Raw genomic sequence first — 14,228 nt, forward strand, 5'->3', positions numbered from 1 at the left:
ATATTTACGCAGCTGTCTTCACGACATTCAGCCGAATTAATTAATTTTGTTTCCTAAGTATGTATGCATGTATGTATGTATGTATGTAGTTTTTGTTAGTTGGTTTTATTTGATTCAGTTAATGTTTAGATTGCTCGCTTTCCATGCGTAATACATCATTTATATATACTATATAAATACAATTATATCGTATTATTAACGTGCAACTTAAAACCATCATAGTGTATATGCGTGTGTGTGTGGGTGTGTGAGTGTGTATACGCATGTATGTAATTTGTTTAGGTAAATATAAAGTACAATAACTCTTTAAACACCATTTGTTGGTACATACCCATTCTTAATGTTTACTTTCTCTTGCTCTCCTCTCGCATCCGACTTCGACTAAGTATCGTTTTTCGTATTCTTGTTCTTGTTTTTGCCTAGGTTTCATTTGTTAATTCGTTTGTTAATAACTACTAGCGTTTAAGTCTCGTTTTAGTGTATCTTTTTGTTATTCATTTTGTTTTCAATTTTTTTTTGTTTTTACAACGATCTGCCCCCACTTTAACCACCCAAACAATTTACATTATCAATTGATGGATGCTCACAAATTGCTTAGTGTTTTGTTTGTTGTTATTATTATTAATATTATTTTTATTATTGTTGCGATTAGTAATTTTATTGAAAAAAAACTTTTCGTTTTGTTTCTATAGATTTTAAATTAAGTTCTTCTCCATTATTGAATTGAGTTCAGCCGCTCCCGTTGTTGTTGTTGTTGTTGCTGGTGTTGTTGCTGTTGTTGTAGTTGTAGTGTTCGCCGGCGTTAACAATGTTGCTGTTGTGTCTGTTGATGATGTTGTCTCGTTTGTTGTTGCTGCAACTGTTGTTGTTGTTGCTGCTGAGCTATCTGCAACTGCTGCTTGTGTTTTTATTGCGCTAGGCGCTGTTGTATCTGTTGCAGGCATTGGTGTTGTTGTTGCCTCTGTTGCTGCTACTTCCTCGTACTCCTCCGAACTTCTAAATACATTCTTCTTTTCCCTTGTCCTTCTTCGATCTTTCCTGTTTGGCGTACACTGCTGTGAATGCATAAGAATAAAAACAAATAACAATTATTAATTAAATATAGATCCAAAACAATATGTGGGTTTTCAAATATGTAAGCTTGGCGCTTGCAACACTTTGTGGGTGCTTTGAGCGTCAGCGTATCAATAAAGCAGAAAACAACTAAGTGTGCAAAGTATGTATGTACAAGGAGTGTCGTTGGGTGTGTGTGTGTGTGTGTGTGTGTGTGTGCCTGAGTCAATAAGCATTTAGCTAAAAAATAAATAATAAATAAAACAAAAGCCAGGAGTTTCGTGTCCCCGTTTGGTAGACACAACAATGCGAATGACAATCGTGTCTATAGCTCGATATAAAGAACTTTTGGCTTTTTCAGTGAACAACGAAACGTTTAAACAAAAACAATAACAAATGTGGTCGGATCACAGAATTAGATGAACAACTCTAACTAACTTGGCAGCAAATCAAATTAAGCGGCTTGTGGAACTGTTGCTAATATCACCACGTTGTTGTTGTTGTTGTTGTTGCTGTTGTTGTTGCTGCTGTTGTTGTTGTTGCTGCTGCTGCTGCTGTTGCAGTTGTTGTTGCTGTTTTGGTTGTAGTTGCAGCTGTAGTTGATGTTTTTGTTGATGTGACTGTTGTTGTAGCTGTTGCGGTTTCTGTTGTTGTTGTTGTTGTTGTGACTGTAGTTGTTGCAGTGGCGGCATTAGCAGCTCCGCTGCCGGCGGCAATTTACCTCCTCGGTTAACACGATTTCGGCTGCCCTGCGCACAGTTTAACAGAAAGGCAGAAGGGAAGAGGACAACAAAGGAAAACAGCGAAACATCGAAAGAAGGCACATTGGATAATTTGAAACAGAGAAAGAATTAGAACAAAGTTACCATGTTGTGGAGTGTAGTGTACTTTGGTATGCTATATATACATATACATATCTATATATACATATATATCTATATATATATATATATCTGTATATATTTATATATTTATATATATTTATATTTCTATAGGTATATTTTTTTGTATGGCAAGGCAGGACTTGAACCAGGTGGACTTGAACAATACTAACTACAGCTCTAGGAGATACCCATCGAGCTTCATTGTCATGCTTCTTACCTGTTTTGATGAAATATTAAATTTTAAAAAATAATCCAAACTGTTGGTAAGGCCATTTATGTTGGAGTCGGTGTTGCCCGTATCCTGAGCGCTGCTCTCGGTTTCGCTGTTGGCACCGCTTCCGCTGCCCCCACCGCCACCGACAGTCGGCGCAGCATTGTCACTGGAGGAGACGACGCCCATAGATGTGTAGGCGCTAAACAATTGACGTGACAAATTCGGTATGCCATTGCCATCTATGGAACCCGAGTTTGGTGCTGGTGTAGAAGTCGGTGTTGAGTTTGGGGCAGGGCCGGGCCATCCGCCAATTGTTGGGATTGTTGCTAGCTGTGGATAGTTGGCCGATTTGTTATCTGGCTGCTGTTGCTCTTTGCCAGCATTCGTATCTGCGACTTGTGGCTGCTGCGTCTGCGCCGGCTGTTGTAGCTCCTGCTTGTTGTCATCGTTTGATTCCAAGTCAGATTCGTTGTTCTCTTCCTGATCCTGCTAGCCAAAAAGGAATGCGTTAGTATGCAGTTTATTTTAAAGATAAATTTGTATTATAGGCACCGTCGTAGCTTTCTCGCTCACCTCCTCCGGGCACAGCTCGTATGCCATGGACCAGGTGTTCTTTGCCGATTGTGAGCGCTCGAGCATGTAGCCATTGGTGTTGTCATTGCTCTGTGCCGGCGGCGACCATGAGTACGAGTTATACTGACAGCCTATGCCACGCTGGCGTTCCAGCTCATCCTGCAGCCACTCAACGGCAATGCTCCAATGACGACTTATACTAGGATTAGTGTTCAGCATTTGAAGCGCAATGGGTGACTTGTGGAACAGCTGTGTTAGACATTTGATTATCTGATAGGCGCGCTTCTGATAGTGCGTCTTGGCGCGCTGTATCGTCTCTAACAGGCCCTCACGCTCCTCCGCCACGCCGTTGAGCGCATTGTGTATGCGATGATGCTGCCAAGAATCCTCAATCAGCAATATGTTCAGCAATAGATCTGTGTGGTGGCGCATATCATGGCAATAGGCGAAGCCACATTGCCACAGCAGCTCTGTGAGCACCGCACGCGAGAAATGTGGATTTTCCCAGCTGCAATACTGTAGCAGCTTCAAACCCTCATCGCCCACATTCGTGTCCTCGATAACCTTTTTGATATAGCTGTGAAAATCGAGCCGTTATAAAACTAATACAATCATGTAAGACAAATGACTTACCCGGTGCGATTGAAGAGAATATCCATGCATTCACTGGACAGCGGCGTCAGCTCCTCTTGGGAAATACTTGCGTCCTTGTACGGATTGGGCAGAGGTCGCGCATTTTGATTGGAGCTCTGGCACTTGTCGCTGACATCGCTGCAGCGCACCAAATGCGACACCACCTGATGCAGCTTGCTAAATTCTGGATACTGATACTTAATCGACGGCCCTGATCCATCGTCCATGGCCACCTGCATAAACTGCACGGGCACATTTAACTGTTAAAAAGAAACAAAGCATGACATTAGCAAATGTAATATAAACAAAATGGCTCCTTATAATTACCTTGAGTAGCTGTTGCTTCTCGCGAGTACCCAGGCCCACGTACATGCTGAACAGACTGAAGTAATGCGGTAAATGCTTGCCATAGTCAGCAGCCTCAGATTTAAGCAGACGCAGCACACTAATAAGAACCTGCTCGCAGAGATTGCTACCCTCGTAGCCAACAAGCGGCTCATCATTGATGGCGAAATGGCAAAAGAACACAACCAGCTTGACGAACACGGTGCGCACCTCCGGGGAGGGCGCCATCAATATATACTCGCCCAGGCGCGACGGTGGCGAGAGCAGGGCATGATTCGCAAACCACTTGCGCACCAGCGAGGAGGAACGTATGTGATGTGAGAGCGTGTCATACCTAAAGCAAAAATAATATAAATAACCATTTTTCTACTGTTTATTTCTCCACTTACCATTCGATGACGGGACCACGCAGCGATTTTTTAGTACGAAATCCAGTATGGAACAGAAACTGTGATGCCAACTGTACGCCCAGCAGCGAAAGTTCCTCAGCAGCAGGTGTCTGCACAGTACAATAGTTAATTAACATTTTTTAACAGATTTAATCTTATACACACACTCACAATTTTATCGCTGCGCGTTGAGGGAATACTGCAACTGACCAGCTTTTTAATAAAATTAAAGAACTCGACCGAGAAAATGCTGCGCGAATGCAGAAAACGAATATTTTGATGTCTGCAATTGGTAAGAGGAATGATAAATTATAAAATTTGCATTAATAATAAACAGATAGGCTCACCTGACACTTCGCTCAATTGGCTTCGGTAGGGGCAGCACCACATTACGGCTCTCTGTTAGCGACAACTGCTCCACACTGGGTTCGAAATGTGTGGGATTTTGATCGCAACGCGTGTAGAAAAGCATATACGCATTCCACCAGCGCTTTTGACGTCGATATTGCATGCGCTTTAGATTGTTATCATAAATTTCGCCCAAATAGTCGCCGCCAAAGCATTGCACCTTCATTTCCTCATCCTCGTGCATTTTGCATTCAGTTACCTCGCCATCATCGAACTTGTACCATTGGCACTTGCCGTTCGCAGGATTTCTGAAAGAGTTCAGGTTCAACAAATTATATTTATTGAGTATTCTGGCTACTTACTTGGATACTATGTAGCTGAAGTAGTGGCCACCGGATGCCTGTCCGCTATGCACCACAATGCCGGTCAGTTCGTATTTTGTTGTTTCAACACTTGTTTGACAATTATCACCTACTTCCACAACTTCGCCTTCTAGCTTAGCTAGGCCAGAAACTAAATTAAATGTGGAACAGTTTAATTATTGGTGTAATAAATAAACAGTCAAGGATGATCTCACCTGTGTAGGGCTCCATATCCAGGATACGCGGAAATTCAAAATAATCATTAAACTTAATCGCGCAAACGCGCTCGTAGTCGTATTCAAAGCGCTTCAATTGTATGGCTAACACGGGCGGCAGCTTCTTGACACATAGCCGCTTAATGGTAACTACCTGATAGAATTAAGAATATATATGTATATAGTACACGGTAGCAGGAAATGTGTTTTTATGTGCGTCAGACTTACTTTTTTATCACATTTATCACAATGGTATGCATCAGCTCCCTCGAGCAGCTCTCCTTTTACATACTGCTCCAGAGATTCAGTTAATGAGCTATGATTCCTAATATCAACACTAAATACGCTAAATGGTTCCTCTTTGGAGTAGCGATGTGGGCACTCTTGGCAAATCTTTTGATCACTAAACGAGCCACCCAACGTTGCATTCATCAGCTGCGTGTAGCCAAGTGCTTTGAGTCCTTCATCGAGACTCTCAAACAGCGACATAAAGAACTCAACTGCATCCTGTTGCTCGCGCAAATTCACCGGCTCGCCTTGCAGTCTGTATAAGAACGGATTTATCTATCAATATACTCAACATCATTTTGTATTTCAACTCACTTAAAATGCGTCCAGAGACCGCGTGGCACATAGAACTGCAGCGCACTGTGGCCCAAATGAGCGAATATGGCCTGCACATGCTTAAGTATGATCACATGATAGTTCTTGCGCACATCGGAGCCGTCATCAGCTCCCATGGTGGCAGCTGCTGATGACGATGCGAGCGTCGGTATTGCTGAGGGGCCAAAAAAGGAGGGGCCCATGCCACCAGCGCCGCCGCTAGTTAAATCCGAGTCGCCGCTGAAATCCTCGTTGTCATTGGTAGCAGCTCCATGTGCCTTGAGGATGCCCACACGCACAGCTGGCACCATGTACAGTTGCTGCAGCACCGAGTTCATGTAGCAGGTAGCTCCAGCGTTTTTCAAACCACAGAATCCTTTAGCTGGCCGAGCCCCCACCGGCGGCAGATAATCCCATTCGCGCAACGGATCGGTATCTATTTGTAAAGACAATAATTACCATACAGAGCAGCTACAGCATTATTGCCAGGTCACTTACCCGTACAGACGAAATCGATGAGTGTATTGGTGAGTAGCTTCATATTAGGAACACAGAGCTGGCACAAAGCAATAAGAAGATCACAAGCGGCAGCAATTGTGTGCGGACTGCGGCACACTGGTGGTGGCACCGTGTCCAGGCGCAGGCTGCCGTGCTTGCGTAAATGCAGATACTCGCGCGATGCCGTGAACAAAAAGTCATCGATGAGCTCGTGTATTAGCTCGTTCAGCTGCGCCTTTGAGTCAGGCATCAGGAAGAACATTAGCTCCTTGGCCAAACAAAGATGGCCCTCAAGCAGTTCCTCGTGCACCTGTGTTTCACTGGTGAGTTTGACGTTTTCACGTATCTTACGCAGCCACTTGATCTCATCGCCCAGAAGACCCTCACCAATCTGCAGTGGCCAGTTGTATATGCATCCATAGGAGAGCGTGCGACAGAGAACCGAAAAGAATTCCGCGCAAGTGGCCTCGTACTGGGGCACCAGGGTTTTCAGTGCGCTCACAAGCAGATTGACCATGTAGACAAACGGGCGACGATCACCGGCGCAATAGGTGGACGCCAGGAACAGCTGCTCAGATGCCACTTGACGCACATGGCGCAACGGATTCTTCAGCACAATTGAGGTAATAAATTTGGGCCAATTGGCATCATTGCTCAGCGCTTCATTGGCGCTGGGATTGAGTATAAAAGAGATCGTTAACACCTCTAGCGCCTCCTTGCACATGCTGAAATCTTGGCCATCGGGTATGATGGCATCATCCTCGAAATCGTTGGTGCTGCCCAAAGCTTGAAGATTACCGCACGACGAGGCCCACGCTAGCTGCACCACCGCCTTGATGGTGGTTATATCTGGACAGGACCATTGCAGCGTGGAGCTAAAGAGTGCACGACAGCGTTCACCCTCATGACTGGCCGATAGCATCTCGGTGGCCAATATCTCAGCCAGCTTGGCCGAGATGGCGCGCAGCGTGCCCTGCGCATTGTTGGGCATCGTCGAGAAGTTCTGCTTAAGTATGTCCACCTGAGAGCGAGCGCCGTTGTCATAGTCACAGATCATTGGTTCATCGCCCACGCGGGACAATACGCTACCCACTATGTAGAGAAACAGCTTGGCCAGACGCAGCACACACTGGAAGGAGGCACGCTTTGTGTGCATATCAGCACTAGGCAAAAAGTTGTTTTTTGTGAGCAGCTCAAGCACGAAATGAGCACACCCCGAATGCATCCAGGCGGATTGCACTTGCAGCGCTGACTCGCCCAGCGGATCCAGCGCAGGTATCAACAATCCATGCAGAACGCTCAGATTATACAGAACTTGGGCAGGTGCCGGGTGCAGGAACATCTGCTCAGGTGTGCAGTCCTCGGCATTTAGCTAAAAATATATTTAACCAATTTAAAATTATGTTTCTCTATATTTAACTAGATTGAAACCTACCGCATCACTAGCGGTTTGACCGCTGCCAGTCAAAGCATCCTCCTCCTTGGGACCATCACCGGCGGGCGACTTAGGGACGCGGCACATGAGCTGCAACATGCGCATTGTGTGACGATCACAGGGCAACAAATGCAGCAGAACCTTGGCGCTATCACGTAGGCGACCGTGCTCCAAGTCACTGCCCAGTTGATAGAGCTTCAAAAAGAACTCAGTGTACTGATAGTGCTGTGAGATAATCACGCCGGGCAACGTGCTCTCCGACTCGACGCGCTGCATATCCGGACAGGGCCTAGGTGGCGAACCAGTGCTGGAGTCGCTGGAGGAGTCGGGACTGCTGGCCAGGCCAATGCCCACCGGTGTCAGCTTGGCCGTTAATATCATTTTGTCGCGTATAGTGTATTGGTATAGTGGATTGATCTCGTCGGTGACCTCGATTAGCTCACCATTGGTATAGAAGAGATCCACCTTTATATTGGTATTAGATGTGGAGTTGCCCTTGATGCGCTTCAGCAGATTGCGCTTGAAGGCTGCCATTGTCTCGTTACTGTGCGTAACAATCTCAATGTCGTCAATGGGCCGTCCGGGCGTTTGGAAACGTATGTAGAGACTAGTATTCTTGCCGCGCGTGACGCGACTGAGAGGCAGATGGATGCGATCGCCGCTAAAGGAGCGATCGCACTCTTTAATGTACTCCTGAAGCACCTTGATGATGCGACACATTTTCTCTGCCTCAATGAAGCGCATTTTTGTATCCTTTGAATTATCATTATTCGCATCCTGATTGTCGGCATCCTCCAGCATCGTTTTTCCCAGTATTAGAATGTTGCTGTAGTGTGTTCGCAGACGCGAACAACACTCACCGATGAACATTTCATGGAACTCGGTTATGTGCTCCTGCAGTCGCGGACCCAGTGCTGTTGAAACCTCCTTCAATAGATCGATAGCCTTGTTGGCAATCTCCTCGCCACCGGTGGTTATCACGCGCCACAAATAATCCTTGCCGATGAGATCCTCATTGTCAAGTATGTAGCCTCGGTGAATGGCCTTCAGTTTGTCCTCCTTGGAATTGACGGCTTTAAAGAAGCGCTCAAAGCATTTGATGCCACTTTCTGTCAGCAGATGCGGATCCAGTTGCAGTATGTTATTCTCAAAGAAGTCCTTATTAATGCCTGGATCCAGATCCGGCTCCTCGCCCATTAGTTTACCGAACCAGCGGAAACATTCCTCGCGATCAGCCGTAAACACGGCGTTCACAGCCAGACAATGCCAGATTTGCTTCGCCTGCGATTGGAACAACCACGATTTCTACATTAGCCAATAAGCAAGCGAGATGGAAAGGAATAAGAAAACGCACCTGATCAGCGCAAAGCCAAAGCTGGCCATCTTTCAGCAAGAACTTGAGAAACTCCAAACGCTCGGCAATCTGAGCATGATGTGGAAATCGACCGTCTATCAGAATAGTCGCCGCATCCAGGCTGGGCGTCTCGTTAACCATAGCGCGCACCTTATCCATGTACGCAGTCAGACTATTGGTGACCAGAATCACAAGAGAGTAATCGTTCTGCAGACGCTCAATCACCTGCAACCGATTGGTGCCCGTCTGTGTGCGTGGCGCATGGTTGGGTGTTGTGTCATATAAGCAACATATATCCCGAATCAGGCGCAAAGCGGGCAACACCCACGTGTCGCCAGATTTAAGCTCGCCCACGCACTTATCCAGCCAAATGGTCTTTTGGGCATCTCGCTCCTGTGAGCAGCTATAGTCGAGTATCTTAACGTGCGCGCCAAGCGCCTGATCGAGCACTTCCGGTGGCACCTCTTGACTGTGCGCTAGTGTCCAGAAGAGCTTCAGCACTTTCTGTGCCATCACACCATTTTTATCGTCCTCGGCCAGACGACGTATTAGCTCTAGCAAGCGTTCTCGCTGCCGCTTGTTGGCGGTCGTCATGCTGGCCTGCAAGTAATTAATAGAAAAATTAAGATTTAGTCTTGTCTTATACATCACGTAACTCACCTGAAACGCCTCAAATAGATGATCCAGCTGCTCGGGCGTAAAGTCCCAAGCCAGCTTGGCCAACAGATCATGCATGTTTTTAACAATCGCTTCGTGCTTGCCCGCTTGAGCTCGCCACACTGCGTCGAGATCGTCAAGCGTTAGTGCCTGCTCTTTTATAAGGAAGCGTATGATCTTCTCCAGCTTTTCCACATACTGTGGCTGATGCAATGAGTCCTTGAGCACAATGCCAAGCACATCGGATGACTTAATCCATTGGGCCATGCGCTCTGCAGTCAGCCAGTCCATTTCATCCTCGGGTAAGCAATGAGGCAGGGGCTGAGAGCGATGCGAGTAGTATGCCACCGAGGAAAGCACCTTGTTGATCTCGTTTAGGGCATTCATCTTGCCATTGAAACTGGAGACCTGCAGCAGGCGCAATATCATTTTAAGGCGAAACATCTCTAGATCGCGTATCATTTCCTCCTGACCGGTTAAACGGCTGGCCAGGGAACGCGCCGACTTCACAATGCCATTTATATAGTCATTGCGGCCCTCGGGTTTAACCTCGCGTTTCAACTCATCATCGGTGAAACTATCAAGCAGATCCAGCACCACATTCCACGTGGGCATAAAGTACTTGGCAATGGTAGCTGGCGTTAGCAGCTCATAACATTGGCCAAAAGGTCGAAGCAGGCTGTGTATGAGCGCCAGTGTCAGTCGATTGTCGTGTCCGGCGCCTTCCACGCCCACGCTCTCATTGGATGCGATGCTCTTGACTGCTCCACCCTTTGTGTTTTGATTGCGTTTCAACAACTCCAGGCCGCTATTGAAACGCTCGAGCAGATTATCAAATCCGCCCAACTGCCCAAAGCGATTTATGAGATCGACTAGCCAGCCGCGCGGATTCTTTGGCTCTGGCGGCGGTTTCGCATACATCTTATTACTGTCCAGCACACCCCAAATAGAATCAGACGCCGCAAAGCACTCCGGCTGGCGTACCGCATTGAACGTGTTGAACTTATTATCGGGATCAAAAACAATGGCCAGCAAATCAAGGAGGTAGGGATTATCGCGCTGCATGTGTATCGCAATTAAATTCAACAGCTTGCCGCACGACAACAAAATGCAGTGATGTATATTGTACTTCCACGAATTGACTGCCTCATCGGTAAGTATTTTAGCAAAGGATGTGGTTAAGCCATTGCGATAAAACTCAACACACGGCTCGCAGTCATGATCCACACCTAAAAGCAAGTATTTAGGAATTTAGATGTAGAACAAACCTTGCGAAAATGGATTACTTACCAGCTTGGGCCAGTTCAATGGCGGCATTAAGCAGCACTTCCAGCTCCTGTTCGGGCAGCACGGGCACAACCCAGCGTGGATTGGATATCTTTTGTGTTAGGGAGCGCAACTTGGCGGTTGGAAATGACGCTATCAGCTTTTCCGGCGTCCTATACATAATGCAAAAACAAGAAAATATTAACTTTTTGCCGATTTCGATTCTATTTTCGGCCTATTTCATTGAGGGTCGCGTGCAGGTGGAGGGGTGTATGAGTCATTGCCTGGCCCCGTAAGTAGATAAGCGATAATTGTGCTTTGTTTTGTTATTATCGTCGGCTTTCGTGTTTATTATTTAGATTGCACATCTACATAGTTAAAGCACGCACACACAGACTTTGCGTATGTGTGTGTGTTTGTGTGTTTTAAGACTCGTGATTCGAATTGATTTGCCCTAATGGGACAAACACTTAAACAATTAGCAAAGAGCTACAGCTACGGCTGCAGCTTAATAAAAATTAACTAATAATTCTATCAATTTATAGCACATAATTGCAAGAATGTTATTCAAAAAGGGGCTGCCCAAAGTGGAACCCGTGTTCAGCTACGATGCCAGTATTTCTGTCCTGCCACAAATTGTTTCAAGTTAAAAAGTTGTTTCTCCGTTCTAAGGCTAGTTTCTGCACCCAAAATATAGTCCATATTCAGGTCAAAAGAGCGTAAGCTCAGCTGGGTAACTGTGTTTGATATAGAAAGGGAAACAAGATTGGAACTAACCAATTAAACTGGCTTAAGGAGACGTTTGCCTAAGGGAAGCTATCCCTCAAGAGAGCTTTCACAGTCTATTTGTATAAGAGAACGTTTGGAATATGTTAAGTTTTAGCGAATTCCCGGTTTCTTTCAATCCCATTAACTACGCAGTTAATACATTAAGGTTATTAACAATAATTATGTGTAAATGGTAAAATACTTACATTACTGTAGCGGCACTCTCTACAGCATTGCCACCTGCTTCTGTTAGGGCATCCGTAACTTGGGCCCCATCCTGGCTGTTCGTATTGCTATTGTTGGTATCGCCACCGCTGCTGGACATGCTCGATGTTGTGACTGCTGTTGTGCCCGTGCCAGCGTCTTGAGCTGTGCTCGTTATGCCAGCGGTGGTGGTGGTGGTGGTTGTGGTGTTCGTGGTAGTGGTGGTGGTGGTTGTGGTGGTGCTGCTGCTGCTGTTGTTGGTCGTGGCTTGGCCAGTTCCTGTGCCTTGCCGGCGCGTATCGAATGTCATTGTTGCGCCCAGTGGCTGCACCCGCGTCACAATTGCTTAGCGCCGTCGTCGTTTGTTGTATTATGTTGGCTGCTTATCAGGTGTGAGAGAGTGTGTGTGTGTGTGTATGTGTGTGTATGGGTGTGGGTGTGTCTGAGTTTTATCGTAATTCTACAGAAGTCTACGCTGGGCGGCTTTGGCTTTGATTATTGACTATGGCTATGGCAGTCCTGGTTCCGTAGAGACAGAGAGGGGCGCACTTCTGTTTACACCGTTGCTCCTTATTATTGTTTTGGGTTTGCGTAAGTAATCAAATGAAAGAATAATGTTTGTAACCAATGTACATAGGCACTGTTGGTCGGCGTCGGCGTCTGTTTTGCCTCGGTCTATTGTTTAACGATGTTTGAAAACCGTTTTTTTTTTTTATGTTTCTTCTTGGTTTTTGTTTATTTTCTCTCCTTATAATTATTATTATTGTTGCTGCTGTTGTTGTTGTTGTTGTTATCCCAATAAGAAACGGGGTTTTCTGTTGTTGTTATTGTTGTTTTTGTTGTTACTATTGTTGTTGTTTTTGCATGCACTGCTGCTGTTTGCGGCGCGCTGCGTTTAGTTTACATATTTCTGCTCAACGGACACAATTGCAAAAATCTATAAACTGCAACGAAGTAAGAAAAAAAGAAGAAATAGAAAAATGAATACAAGCGCACAAAGGAGACCGAAAAAATACACTCGCACACACACACACACACACAAACACACACACACACTGGCGCACGCACGAACGAAAAGAGCGAGCGCAAATTGTGGCATGAGAGTGTTTGAGAGTGGGTTGGAATATGAAAAATCAATATTATTTAATAGACGGGGGTCAGGCAACGGCGGCGAAGGGAGCCGAGCAGTGGCCAAATATATGTGAGCATATGAGCACTCACACACGCACACCAACACTCTCTCGCACACTTACATACACACAGCGACAGTGTGAATTTAATTTGATGTTGTTGTTGCCGTTTTACGTTGTTCTTTTCCTGCTTATATTTATTTGTTATTATTTTCTTTTTTGTTAGCCAAACAAAGAAGATTTTTGCTTTTCTCAAAAATTACATCACTGCCTGCTGCGTTGGATATCCGTGGAACGGCACCCCATCCCATCCGGCAAAAGCGCCGGGGACCATAAGAACAAATGTTTAAAGAGCAACCACTTATTTTACTACCAAAGACGACGAGCTCCAGTCCTGTGTATTTTTCGTTTGCTCCTACTTATGCTTCTTCTTCGATTTCAGCAGTTCAAAACTTTTATTTTTCAATCTGACAACTGACGTGCAAACTTATCATTTGAGCAACGAATTGTTCGTTGTCAACACTGCATACATATTTGTACATTCATATATGCATATATGTACATAGGCAGTGCAGCACAGTTTGAAAGGGTAGGGGGAGGGCATAGACCCGCACAAGTGTAGCGCAGGGCAAACGAATATCAAATCCAATTGGAATTTGTGTAAGCAGAATTACGACGGCGGGCGGGTGATTAAATAGTCATTTTCTGCTGAAACCTGATATTATATTTGCAATTTGCAGTTAGTATTGCAGGACATTGACGTTTCGCTACATTTTTCACATCCAACATACACATTAGCACACACATATTAGCGAAGCTACACATATACACATACAAATGTAGTCACCAAATCATTTTGCTTTTGCACAACTCACCATTTTGTGCATCCGCCCTAAAAACACTGTGCGTTTTCGTTAATATACGCATTAATTTACACTGTCGCACTAATTTGCCACGATATATGTACGCACATTTGGTTTGGGCTTGGTTGTTAGAATGTCATAGTTGTTGCACAAAATGTTAAAAACTAATTATGTATCTTTTTTTTTTGCAATTTTTGCTGGCTGGCTCTCCTAAGCTTTACAAATCAGCCGGCCGATAGCCAAAATGGCGTCTCCGTTGGTGATGGCCAATTTTTGCAAATGTTGATGTTTGTTTTTTTACTTGCTGGCGTATTGCCTATTAAATTTATATAAATTATTTTAGTTTACTAGCTACTTCCAATTCGTATATTAGAGTTAATTATTATTTTTACTTGTGTAGACGGCCGATAGATTATAGTAGCCGGTCGATTGTC

General features: G+C 45.2%; 1 protein-coding gene across 5 annotated transcripts; it reads right to left on the minus strand.

The window, feature by feature from the left end:
- Positions 1–590: 590 nt before the first annotated feature.
- On the minus strand, positions 591–14,204 carry faf (ubiquitin carboxyl-terminal hydrolase-like faf). 5 transcript variants are annotated; one of them, XM_002054019.4, is made up of 21 exons: positions 13,807–14,204; positions 11,804–12,745; positions 10,854–11,002; positions 9,567–10,792; positions 8,907–9,506; positions 7,553–8,833; positions 6,118–7,489; positions 5,620–6,055; positions 5,245–5,560; positions 5,017–5,170; positions 4,802–4,952; positions 4,439–4,747; positions 4,263–4,374; positions 4,092–4,201; positions 3,685–4,036; positions 3,358–3,617; positions 2,704–3,301; positions 2,155–2,637; positions 1,758–1,802; positions 1,492–1,646; positions 917–1,055 (listed from the first exon to the last, which is right to left on the minus strand). In XM_002054019.4, the coding sequence occupies exons 2-20, from the start codon at positions 12,109–12,111 to the stop codon at positions 1,503–1,505; spliced, it is 8,406 nt and encodes a 2,801-aa protein (XP_002054055.2). In that variant the 5' UTR covers positions 12,112–12,745; positions 13,807–14,204; the 3' UTR covers positions 917–1,055; positions 1,492–1,502. The 5 variants fall into 5 exon arrangements, with proteins under 5 accessions (XP_032295413.1, XP_032295412.1, XP_032295414.1 ...); XM_032439524.2 differs by lacking the exon at positions 1,492–1,646 and having other exon boundaries at positions 855–1,055; positions 1,775–1,802; positions 7,553–8,857; XM_032439522.2 differs by lacking the exons at positions 1,492–1,646; positions 1,758–1,802 and having other exon boundaries at positions 591–1,055; positions 2,725–3,301; positions 7,553–8,857; positions 13,807–14,203.
- Between the last annotated feature and the right edge of the window lie 24 nt (positions 14,205–14,228).

The sequence above is a fragment of the Drosophila virilis genome, chromosome 2 (assembly GCF_030788295.1).
Source record: "Drosophila virilis strain 15010-1051.87 chromosome 2, Dvir_AGI_RSII-ME, whole genome shotgun sequence".
Classification (NCBI taxonomy): domain Eukaryota; kingdom Metazoa; phylum Arthropoda; class Insecta; order Diptera; family Drosophilidae; genus Drosophila; species Drosophila virilis.

Excerpts from the sequence above, each read along its gene's own strand:
- faf (XM_032439521.2), bottom strand. The coding sequence starts at position 12,111 with ATGACATTCGATACGCGCCGGCAAGGCACAGGAACTGGCCAAGCCACG. Across the intron at positions 7,490-7,552 it reads GTCAAACCGCTAGTGATGCG|CTAAATGCCGAGGACTGCAC; the intron begins GTAGGTTTCAAT and ends ATATATTTTTAG. Across the intron at positions 3,618-3,684 it reads AGAAGCAACAGCTACTCAAG|TTAAATGTGCCCGTGCAGTT; the intron begins GTAATTATAAGG and ends TCTTTTTAACAG.